The sequence below is a fragment of the Emydura macquarii genome, unplaced genomic scaffold (genome assembly GCF_026122565.2).
Source record: "Emydura macquarii macquarii isolate MOO-44397 ecotype Brisbane River unplaced genomic scaffold, CSIRO-AGI_Emac_v2 contig_1790, whole genome shotgun sequence".
NCBI classification, from domain to species: domain Eukaryota; kingdom Metazoa; phylum Chordata; order Testudines; family Chelidae; genus Emydura; species Emydura macquarii.
This window is the reverse complement of record NW_027131927.1, coordinates 2,757,808-2,769,674: the sequence shown is the minus strand read 5'-3', so window position 1 is coordinate 2,769,674 and position 11,867 is coordinate 2,757,808. Positions and strand designations below refer to the sequence as shown.

The window sequence follows — 11,867 nt, the reverse complement described above, 5'->3', positions numbered from 1 at the left end:
TGGGTGGCAGGGCCGGAATAGAGCTCCGGGCAGAGCGGGGCAGGCTGGCGCTCCCTTCCCGCCCCCCCCTCAACATTCCTCTGTGTCCCCTGAGAGGGGGCGTGCCCTGCAGTTTAGGGACCTCTGCACTAGATTATGCTGCACTCCTCCTCCATGTGCTTGGTGCTGTACAAACACAGTCCATGCTGCCCTTTTATTACCCTTCCGAGAGCATTACAGCCGAGCATGTGAACAGAACAAGAGGGAGATTCTCACGGGTGCCAGATCTCTGCACCTAACCTAACCCGCCATGGGGAACCTGACATCCTGGATTCTCCCAAGCCGATTAGTGCGCTGGAGCTGAAACCAGACCCTGTTTACCTGGTTGAGTTTCAGGAGGCCGAGAATGGCGCGATCTCCCCTTACACAGCAGCTGGCATATAACAGCCCAGCTGGGGCTGGCTCTTGGCAGTCACTAGGACAAGTTAGCTGGCTCAGGCGCTGCCCGCCATGGAGCTCGGGGGAGCCGTGACCATATTCCTGGCCATTTGCCTCTCCTGCCTGGTGCTCATTTCAGCATGGAAGAAAATGCATAAGGGAGGGAAGCTGCCTCCGGGGCCGACCCCTCTGCCCTTTCTCGGCAACTTGCTGCAGGTGAAGACCGATGAGCCCTTCAAATCGTTCATGGCGGTAAGCATTGGGCGCTGGCGGGATGGGGGGGTGCAGCAGATCTCCATTCCAGCAGCGTACAGGCCAAGTAACACCAGGGAAGGTTAGAGGCCTGGCGCGTCATGCCTGTGCATCTGTGGAGTAATCGCTAACCATGGAGCCCTGCAAATCCACAGGTAGCTGTAGATATCTGCATCCGCTTGATATCCGGGGACCATTTTTGCAGATTGTGGATTGGATGCGGAGCCAAATTTTATATCTAAAGCCTTGCAACTCTGCGGCTGTCCGCAGATCACTTTTGCGGCTTGGATGTGGGTACAAATTTTGTATCCGCGCAGGGCTCTAGCTGTCCATCCAGCCCCAGAGCTAGCTAGCTATTACTCCAGCCCCATACACCATCAATCTACCCATCCAACCCCCCATGATCTAATCTTAGCTAATCTATCCAGCCAGTCCTGTCCCCACTGCCATTTCTTGGTTCTCCTGACCCCTGCGTGACTAGCTGCATGAAGTGGCTGTCTGATACACCCAGCACATTAGAACGAAGGGTTTGCGCACGGCAGGGTTTCCCTTTGCACTGATGTACGTAGACTGGCGTACGTGGCTGCTCAAGAACCAGAGTCCCAGGGGTTTGGGTCCGATCTGATGTAAATGGGTGCAAATCCAGAGCTGGGCCACTGAAGTCAATGAACTGAATCCCCAGCTGGTGTAAACCAGTATCGCTTCACTTCAGTGGGACACTCTGATTACATCAGCCAGGATCCTCTTGTCCTGCCCTCGCCTGTGATACTCTACGACTGCACCAGTCCATGAGCAACAAGCCAGAACAGCTGCATACCCTAACGGCCTCTTTGTGTTGCTTTCCGCTGCAGCTGAGGGATAAGTACGGCCCGGTGTTCACGGTGCACCTGGGCCCTCGGCGGGTCGTGGTTCTGTGCGGGCACGAGGCGGTGAAGGAAGCCCTGGTGGATCAAGCCGAGGAGTTCAGTGGCCGAGGGGAGCTGGCGTCCATCGAACGCAATTTCAACGGCTTTGGTGAGGAGCAGAGCAGGGCTTGGCGGCTTTGCGCTGCAGGCGACGTCTCGTGCTGGCGGGGGGCTGGTGAGACTCAGGAAGCTACAGGGGGCTCAGCGTGAGGCTGGGAGACGTGACGCGCACTGCAGGGAGCCATGGGGCTGAATCGGCGGGGGGCGGGGGGGTGGCATCAGTGTTAATCCCAGGGCCAGCGCTGCAGGGAGCAGGATGGGGGGGGTGCTCTCCCCTGGCTGTCCGTGCTAACCCCAAGGGGTGCCAGGGGTGCAGTGCGGCAGGCTGTCTCGCTCAGCAGCGCGCGTTTCCAGGGCTGACTCCGTGGCTCTCTCCCACCCTTCCCAGGGGTGGCGCTGGCCAACGGGGAGCGCTGGCGGCAGCTGCGCCGGTTCTCCCTCACCACGCTGCGAAACTTCGGCATGGGGAAGCGGAGCATCGAGGAGCGGATCCAGGAGGAGGCCCAGTACCTGCTGGAGGAGTTCAGGAAAACCAGAGGTCTGCGCGTTTGCATCCCACCGTAACACCAAAGGCTTTACAGTCGCTTTATCACACACCTTTCCCCCTCGCCTAAGTATTATAAGGCTTACGTTGCCTTGGTAACCAAGCACCTCCCTGGGATTTACCTTGCCGTCGGCAGGATGATTCTTCCCATTTTACAGAAGGAGAAACTGAGGCATGGCGTGAGAGACAGTGACTCATCCGGTCACACAGAAGCAGCCCTGGGCTAAGGAAGTATGGCCCAGTGGTGAGGGTGTGAGCCTGAGCTGTGACCTGCTAAGGGTCAGTTCCCGGCTCTGCCGCAGTCTTCCCAGGTGACCTTGGATCAGGTGCCATGCCTCAGTTTCCCCAGCTGTAAAATGGGGATGATAACAATACCTTGTCTTACTGGGGGCGGGTAAGAGAGATGAGGTTGTGGAGGTTGACTCAGCTTCTGCTCGTGAGAGAGCCACGCTTTTGACCTGCACAGAGCTCTGCCTTGGGGGCTGGGGGGAGAGGGGTTGTGACTGTTGCAGATTGAAGAGGGTGAGGTGCTCAGATGCTATGGTAAGATAGGGGCCATATAAACACCTTCTGATTATGAAATCCCAGCTCTCCTGATTCTCCCAGCCTGTCCCATGAGCTCACCCTTTGCTAGGCACCTTGTTCAAGGAGCAAACTAGCTAACCTGTCACCTTAGCATAGCTTGCAGACTTTGCTTAGCAGAGCTGCAGGCGCTCTTGCACCTGGGCTGTATCACAAATGAGCTGTATTTTACTAACCGAGACCAGCAAATCAGCAGGTAGCCAAGGGGCAGTATTTCTGAGTGGTCTGAACATGGGTCTGGGAGCCTGGGATACAAGACTTCTACTCCCGTCTCTGCCACTTGTTTTCTGCACCCTCCCCTGCTTTGTGCCTCAATTTCAGTGGGGCTAAGCAGACTCGCTAATCAATTGGCTTAAGTATATTGCTAGGATTTAAGTGGTGTCCCACGCCCCCAGTTCTCATATGGAACCAGAATCTCAGCTTTTATTTATTTGTTTTTTAAAAAAAAGTTTCTAGCAAATGCAAAGAGAGGCTTGAAAATGTGACTCAGCTAAAAACAGTGCGGCGATTTCTGCCTGAGTCTGCAGAGAGCCTGAAACGATAGCTCCAAGAAGTGTTTGCTGCCACTCTAAACCTTGCTGCCTCCACCCCAGGAAGGGGCGGAGTCACAGTAAAAGGGCGGGGCAACAGCAGTAGAAGATCATGGTGGGGAAATGTCCACCGCTTCCTCTTTGTCCATGTCAGGTTTACCCTTTGACCCGATCTTCTTCTTGAGCCGCACGGTCTCCAACGTCATCAGCTCTGTTGTCTTCGGGAGCCGCTTTGACTACGAGGACAAGACATTTCTGTCCTTGCTGCGCATGATCAATGAAAGCTTCATAGAGATGAGCACTCCCTGGGCCCAGGTACCACCAGCGTCATCCCCGAGGGTGGTGGGCTGAGGCAAAGAATTCCCAAATGTGGCCCCTAATGCTGGGGAAGCCTGAATTGAGACATTCAGGAGAGGATTTCCAAAGCTGCTGAGCAGTGGAAGGGTCTGATTTGAGCAAAGGATGTCCAAATTTGCTCAGGTCTCTCAGAGCACTTCTCTTTCCATCCAGAAAGGCATGGAAGGTGTGGGATTTTTATTTTATTTTATTTTATTGGCCTCTTTTTCATCAGAATCCAAAATCTTGATGAGACATTTTGTCGCAATTTTGAAATCTCCTCTGGGTGGCATGCAAGCCAAACACATTTTATACCAGCAAGAGGAATTAACCGTTGGAAGAACGTTTCTGTGGATGGGGGTGGATTCCCCGTCCTGTGAGATCATGAAACCCACCCAGGCTGGCGATCTTTCTAAAAGGGACAGTCCAGCTAAAGCAGAAGTCACGGGCCGGGTGCCAGGCTCTCTGGGGTGGTTTGCTTTCTGCTTTGCAGGAGGTCGGATGAATCCTCCCTTCAGATCCATGAAACCCCAAACCAGCTGTTGAAAATCCTAGGAGAACTCACTTGTAACAGGGCAGGCTGCCCCTTTAAAGGCCACTGGGGGGCATAGGAGCAGCTGGTCCTGTTCTGGGGAAGATCCTGGCAGGAGAGGACAGGGTAGTGGGAGGCCCTGCAGGCACAATCTGTGTTGGGAAGTTGAGGCGAGGGCTATGCGTGGGTCTCAGAGGGGCTGGTTACTCCCTCCCCCCCCGGTCATTCTTCTGAGGAGGGGCCTATTAGCAGACAGTTCTGTGGGTGATGGGTGAACCCGGTGTCTGCCTTCTTCCCCCGTGCAGCTCTACGACATGTACTCCTGCATCATGCAGTACCTGCCAGGGCGCCACAACCGCATCTACCGCCTCATCGAGGATCTCAAGGCCTTCATCGCCGAGAGGGTGAAGATCAACCAGGAATCCCTGGACCCCAACGCCCCACGGGATTTCATTGATTGCTTCCTCATCCAGATGGAAAAGGTACTGGGCCTGGGACCGGGCCGGGGGGGCAGCTCATAAACCTTCTGGCTTGGAAGCTCTCGAGACAGGGCTTTCTCTGTGGTCTGTGTATGTACAGCACCTGGCGTCCTGCTCCGCTGTAATATACCTAATAGCAATACAAATGTACAGTGCCTGGCACCATGGCATCTTGACCCATGACTGGGGCAGTGCTACCGTAATACACCTAATAGCAATAAAAATCTTCAGCGGCTTGCACAATGGGGACCTGATCTGTGATTAGGATTCCAAGGTGCTACAGTAAAGTGGGTAATAATAAATACTGCTAATAATACAGGGAGTTTGTGGTTAAGGCCCCTGGACTGGGACTCAGGAGACCTGGGTTCAATTCCCAGATCAGCCACAGGCGCCCTGCATGATACTGGGCCTCTCTCTGGGCCTCAGCAGACCCAGTTGTCATCTGGGGCGCCTGCTCCTTCCTCTGGCTAGTCAGACTGTGAGCTCTGAGGGGCAGGGACCGTCTCTCGCTCTGCGTCTGTGCCACACCAGGCACGATGGGGCCCTCCTGGAGGTGCTACTCTGATATAAATAACAGCAGAGAATAGATGGTGGGCATTGTTTCCTAGTGGATAGTGTACAGGATACCTAGGTTCAATTCCCGGCTCTCCCACTGGCCGGTTGGGTGACCAGGGGCAAGTGTGGGCCTCAGTTTCCCCATTTGTAAAATGAGGCTAATGATGCTTACCGCCTTAATAAAGCACTCCGAGTGCTCTAAAAGCGAGGTATTATTATTATATAATCTTCTCAACGGCTGACTTCAGTAGCCTCCGGGCTCTGTGCTGACCCGTTTCACCCAGCCCGAAGCCTGCAGACCCCCAGGAGGCATTCCAGAGACCTGCCAGCCACCCCCAGTTTGACAGCCTCTGCTGGAATGCTCACGTTTTCATGTCAGGAGGCTGCGTGCAGGTTCTGCCCAGAGCAACATCTTCCCTCTGCTCTGACAGACCTGGCGTAACCGATAGGCCCCTGCAGGGATGTTCTCAACCGTCCCTTCCATTGTCCGTCTCCCCCAGGAAAAGAAAAACCCCAACAGTGAATTCAACATGAAGAACTTGGTGCTCACCACTCTCAACTTGTTCTTCGCTGGGACGGAGACCGTCAGCTCCACCCTGCGATTCGGGTTCCTCTTCCTCATGAGATACCCGGAAGTCGAAGGTAAAGAAAGGAAAAGGCTGGATTCTTTAGTAAGAGGGATGTGAGTTTCCATGGTAACAAACTGAGATTTTGTGATTGGCTGCACCATCCGTGACAGCATCAGGGATGGAACCCAGAACCTTCTGCCCAGGCCCCTATCATCTGATAAGGAGAACCTCCATGACCTGTTAGCAGTATAGGGCCTATGGCACATAATTAGGCAGTTCGTTCCACCCAGCGGAGGGCAGCGGCGCTCATACACACCAACACGTGTATAATGAGGCTCATGGGCGGTTCTCTCTGTGCAGAACTGAACCCAGGACCTCTTCTCTAAAAGCTGCCTCTGCTAACAGACCAGCTGTGTTAGCTCGAAGGCGTTAGAGCCATCGTCAACCTCTCTGGGTGCTCTGGCCACTAGATGGCAACAGAGATCACATACAAACACACACCTGCGTGCATTCTAGCCAGCACTATAGTGTGTGACTACGGAGCCCTTTGCAATGTGATTCCAGTGACTGCTAGCATCCGTCCTCTGGACAGGGTCGGCTTCTGCTGCCTCAGAGACACCCCTGTGACCTGAACCCTGCTAGCTGCACCTAAATCAGTAACCGCTGCTCTGTGCCTCCTTCCTTGGCTAGGTGCGGCCACCCCAGAATTCCCGCTGGTGGCCGCTGGTGTTTGAGCTCCGCTGGGCGGCTTTGGGCCAGCCGCTCCTTCCTGTGCCTAGATCTTACCCTTAAATATTAATTACTTCAGCTGCCAGCCCCGCTAGAAGGCCCCTGATGGCAGCAGGCCGTTCCACAGATCATCCCCATCACACAGCGAAATCAGTGAGGGAGGGGGGCTTTAGTGCCGTGAATCCCTGCCTCTGTCCCACGCGGCCTGGGGGCTCTGGTGTGCGCATGGTTTCCGCCAAGCTCTGCCCACGTCTCCGCAGAAAAAGTGCACCAGGAAATCGATCACGTCATCGGTAACCACCGCATCCCCGCCAGCGAGGACAGGATGAAGATGCCCTACACGGATGCGGTGATCCATGAAATCCAGAGGATGACGGACATCGTGCCCATGGGGGTGCCGCACACCGTGATCCGGGACACCCAATTCCGGGGGTACACTCTCCCCAAGGTGCGGGCTGGATTGGGAAGAACGGGCAGGTTTGAAATGGCAAAACCTCCTGGGGTTGGAGTTTGCTTTTCCAAAGCGAAGGGGAAAGGTGGTCTGGAGCTGAGCCCCATTTAGCTGAACTGCCCCAGATGTTCTTAGGGAACATCATGTTACAGTGGCTGTAAATATGCACCTCCCCTCTCTGAAAAGGGAAGGGCAACAAAAACTTCCTCCTAACTTTTCATTAAAGAACGATGTAAGAGGCATAAAATACCGGCACCGACCAAGAAAAAACAGCCCTATCGAGGAAGGGGTGGACCACCACAACCGTCAGCCTTGGGTCACAGATTTATGCCTTGTGCCCTTTTTAGGACACTTGGAATTTCTTGACCTCTCAAGATTTTATGTAACTCTCCAGTCTCGCCAGAGGAGGCGTAGGCTCATATCCCGCCACTCACACCACTGCAGAGATTACAGAGATTCAGGACCCAGATACACAGATATCACTATATGCCCCATTGTGGATCACTGGAACAGTGGCTCTAATGGGCACTCTAGAAATATCTACTATGGATGGGTGGAGGTTGAGATTGGAAGAGATACAGGTGTATTTAATTCTTGCCCCGCTGTTCTCCATTTCGCCAGGGCACCGATGTGTTGCCATTACTGGGCTCTGTTCTACGTGACGCGAAATACTTCAGCAACCCAGAAGATTTCAACCCTGGGCATTTCCTGGACGAGAACGGCCGGTTTAAGAAGAACGATGCCTTCGTGCCGTTTTCCTCAGGTACAAAACCCACCCTCTGTCCTTTTAAGCTCACCTTCTGCTCGCTGGAGCTGGTCATCCTGGAGCTGGGCTTTAGAGCATCCCGTGGGCTTCCTTAACAGATGGCAACTATGGACCAGCCCTATCAAACAATGGTTCCGCCATAAAGTCTTACCTAGTAACTCAGCTCTATGTTCCATTAACTATGTGGTCCAGCTGATAAGGACTGGACTAACGTCCAGGAGACCTAGGTTCTATTCCTGATTCTTCAAGGTGTGAGATCTATTGGCTAGACTGGGAGTCAGGACTCCTGGGTTCTATCCCTGGCTCTTGGAGGGGAGTGGTGTCTAGAGGTTAGAGCACAGGGGCTGTCTGTATGTGTAGCTGAAGGTGTGGGGTCTAGTGGGTTAGAGCAGTGGGAGCTGTTTGCCAGGACTCCTGGATTCTATCCCTGGCTTTGGGAGGGGAGTGGGGGCTGGTGGTTAGAAGAGAAAGGACTGGGAGTCAGAATTCATGGGTTCTATTCCCAGCTGTGCCACCATCCTTGGGCAAATCCCTGTCTTCTTGCTGCTCCTCAGTTTCCCCACTTGCAGTGATACTGACTTGACATGCGCAGATGAAGAGTGCCATATAGAACCGAAGTACCTGTCCATACACCTTCCATCTAGCCCCCGTGTTTCTGTGTCTTTCCAGGGAAGCGAGTGTGTCTGGGAGAGGCTATGGCTCGCATGGAGCTCTTCCTGTATTTCACCACCATCCTGCAGAGCTTCTCACTGAAATCGCTCGTAGCCCCCAAGGACATTGACATCACCCCAAAAATGAGCGGGTTTGGGAACATCCCCCCCACCTACGAGCTGTGCCTGGTCCCTCGCTGAAGAATATGACCGAGGGTTCCACTGAGAATAGATCAATAGATATGAAGGCTCAAGAACCTCCCCCTGTGATTCCTGCATCCAACCCATATCTTGTGGTTGAGCTAGAGCATAGAAAGACACCCAGCTGCAACGTAAAGGCTTCAAGCCATGAAGAATCAACCGTGTGGGTTAGGCTGACTGGAAGCTGGGTTTGATGATACCTCGCTTGCCATTTTTGTACAGGTGGAGTCCCGGTCATTGATAACACCTTGGGAGCTGAATTGATGTGGCTGTGATGGTCCTGTGGGTGGGTTAATCTGCAGGGTTTCAAGTCAGGGTTTGTGGGCCTAAAAGCAAGAGCCCCTAAGTTGTGAATGAAGAAGGAGACTCAGCAACTAGATGGGGCAAAGTTCCACAGGGTGTTAACTTGATTTACATTAGCAATTCAGGGGTGGAATTTCTCTAGTGTTGACTGGAACTGATCAAAATATGGGGACACAATTTTGCTGGAAATTTTGGAGATGTTTTAATTTCTCAAGGTTTGGAAAAGATGCATTTAGAACCATTTTTCTTCCCCCTGCCCCAAATTATTAGAGAAATCTAAATATTTTTCGCTGATCATTTTTCACTTTTCTTTCTTTCTTTCTTTCTTTCTTTCTTTGCCTTTTTCTCTTGTCTGTCAGTCTTTGGTCTTTTTTCTCTTTTCTTACACCTAAAACAAAAGTCAAATGATGGGGGTGGGGTGGAGTGGGGGGTGAAGAAAGAAGAAAAAAATGACCAAGGAATTAAAGATATTATTATAATTCAAAGTTTACCAAAATAATTTCAAAAAGGGATACTTTTTAGTAAAATTTTGACCAGCCCAGCTGCCCCTTTGACTATCAGTAAGGTCATCTTTGCACGGCAGACTCCCATACTGGTTTGTTATTCTTGATCTGGGATATTAGCTGAGCTTAATTTAGCAATTAATTTAAATAAACGAGCCTCCGCATGATTAAACAGGAGACTGTTGTGTTCTGTTTCCAACACTGCCTTATATACCAAAGATTGTTCACTTCACTTTCATTTTTAGAAGGCTCACCCATTTATTATAGAAGAGGTGGAAGGGTACCAGCTTGGAAAACAAAACGTGGCCCATTAATAACGTGTTCTTAAGTAGCTTTTTTGAAAGTGTGGCAAATCAGCTATTTTTAGTCATGTATAAATAACAACGTATATTATCCAATAACACTGTGCTGGGTTCTGACTGTGATTTAGCCCAGTGTAACTCCATTGAGCTTGATCTCGAGCTGACTTACACCAGGTTTACACTCATGTAGCTGCACTGCCTTCAGTAGTTACTCCTGATTTACACCTATTTACCGGGAAGCAGAATTTGCCCTCAGAAACAGTTTTTGCTAAAGTTACCTCTGAGCCCTGACTATTTAAATTTGAAGCAAACCTAATCCACTTGGCAAGAGCGCTCCAGAGTTCCCGATAAACCTGAAGTTAGTGCACAGAGATGGGTTACGCCTTGTGTACGGGAGTGTTTTCAGACTCAATTTGATCCAGTCTGAAACCCCGTTAGAGACAAACTCTACATTCCCCCTGCAGAGCAGGCTGCTTAGACTTGTCCAATTGTTGTGCTGAAAGGGGTTGGTTTGTTGTCCCTGCCTACACGCCTAGTTCTCAGGAGTTTCAAGAGCCTATGGTTTGGAAAACAGTCTGAAAAAATGAGCAAACAAATGGGTTAAGTGAAACATCCTGCGCTGAGAACACAATGAGAACTGACTCAATCAGTGCACATGACAGCAGTGATTGCACTTCACCGTTTCTTTAAGGCAGGACACCAGTTTCTAAGATAACATGGGATTCCTGCCCAGAACATTTTGTTTTATTCAATAGTACAGACAAAGCCGGGATCAAAGTTGTTCTGACTCCCCAGCCAAATGGGGATCCCGATCTTGGCTATAAGTGCTCTTGTAATACAAATTATCCTCTTTTATTAAAGTGCCAACCATAGTTTGCCAGCAGGGTTTACTACTTAGCATCCCAGCATGGATTAGAGCCACAGGAGCAAGTCCCATCAACCCCTCACAGCAGTAAGCTGTTATCTACTAAAGTGGAGCAGCCACTCAAAGGAGATTTGACTTGCAATTTACACCCTCAAAAAGTCGCATGAGATCATGGAGACAAGGGGAAAGGGGGCTGATTTAATCAGGGGTTGAATTTCCAGCAAAGACTTTGAAAGTGACTCGTTTGCAAGCTTCCACTTTTGTGAGTTGGAGCCAGCGTCAGTCATGCCTCTGGTGTCTCTGGAGTCCCTCCAGCCCAGAGAACAATTCCTCATGTTGATCAGCAGGTTCCAGCATTTGGAGGTTGCTGACTTTCCGTAAATTACAGAATATACTAGCGGGTGGGTGGGACCCCAATTGTGCGTGGGGGCACATTTGTTTCAGTGGCACAAGGCCGGGATGTGGGGATCTTAGCAATCACCAAAATATGTGTTAAGTCATTTGTGGCCAGCCCCTCGCTCTCTGCTAGCAGTAGCGCTCTTTGCAGGCAGCTAGCACTCTGTGTCCGTAGGGATCCACGGGGTCTAGTGGGGAGATTTCCTTGGTTTTACTTAAAAACAAAGATGGCAACCTTTCTTCGGCTTGGCTGTGCCAGCCATTCATTTGGCCGCTACGGGAACAAAACGCTTCTGCTGAATAACAGGTGATGGACCCAGATAAAGACAGAGGGCTGCACCACTCCAGGGAGGAAGAGAGAGCATGGTTAGATGCCGAGATGTACGTCTCATGGGTGGGGTGCGAGGGGAATGATCAAGTGTATGGGGGTGGATGAGTGTGAAAGGGTTGGGTGGCTGGATAGACAGACAGATAGATGGGGGAGGGGAAGGCTGTTGCCTGTAGCTGGAATATAGGGTCTCAAAGAGTCAAAGGTGTTAAGATGGCCCTGAAACTGTTGAAGATTAAACCAGGTTTGGGGTTTGAAGCAGAGAGATCTCGGCCGGTGTGGTCCCATGGCAAACGTTATTAACAAGGCCTTTACACTTTTTATTAACTGTGACGTTGGCCTCGGGGAGGGAAGGGGGTATGCTGAGATCTGCAAAGAATGGGGCTGGCAAAGCCCTAAATACAGGTGGTTTTTCTTCCGTAAAATATACAAATCCAGCAACAAACAGCTTCTGATTACCTCACTTGGTCGTTCAGAAGACAAAACACAGTTTCCTTAAAGCCATCCAGCCCTTCGGCTAGCACCCAGACAGCCAAGTCAAATTTGATGGGGATTACTGAAAATCTTTATTCATCGTAAATAAACAAATTCTACCAAGGATCGGACACATTT

At 51.4% G+C, this 11,867-nt stretch overlaps 1 protein-coding gene across 3 annotated transcripts; it reads left to right on the top strand.

Moving 5' to 3' along the window:
* The first annotated feature begins 489 nt into the window (after window positions 1–489).
* Window positions 490–8,558, top strand: LOC137158767 (cytochrome P450 2G1-like). 3 transcript variants are annotated; one of them, XM_067556633.1, is made up of 9 exons: window positions 490–633; window positions 1,479–1,683; window positions 2,023–2,172; window positions 3,445–3,605; window positions 4,464–4,640; window positions 5,693–5,834; window positions 6,751–6,938; window positions 7,563–7,704; window positions 8,377–8,558. In XM_067556633.1, the coding sequence occupies exons 1-9, from the start codon at window positions 490–492 to the stop codon at window positions 8,556–8,558; spliced, it is 1,491 nt and encodes a 496-aa protein (XP_067412734.1). The 3 variants fall into 3 exon arrangements, with proteins under 3 accessions (XP_067412734.1, XP_067412735.1, XP_067412736.1); XM_067556634.1 differs by having other exon boundaries at window positions 490–669; window positions 1,521–1,683; XM_067556635.1 differs by lacking the exon at window positions 1,479–1,683 and having other exon boundaries at window positions 490–682.
* Window positions 8,559–11,867: the final 3,309 nt, after the last annotated feature.

What these genes read in the sequence shown, in the direction of transcription:
- LOC137158767 (XM_067556633.1), top strand. Translation starts at nt 490, where the DNA reads ATGGAGCTCGGGGGAGCCGTGACCATATTCCTGGCCATTTGCCTCTCC. An exon ending in GGAGTTCAGGAAAACCAGAG is followed by an intron (nt 2,173 to 3,444) that starts GTCTGCGCGTTT and finishes TGTCCATGTCAG; the next exon opens with GTTTACCCTTTGACCCGATC. An exon ending in TGAGCACTCCCTGGGCCCAG is followed by an intron (nt 3,606 to 4,463) that starts GTACCACCAGCG and finishes TCCCCCGTGCAG; the next exon opens with CTCTACGACATGTACTCCTG.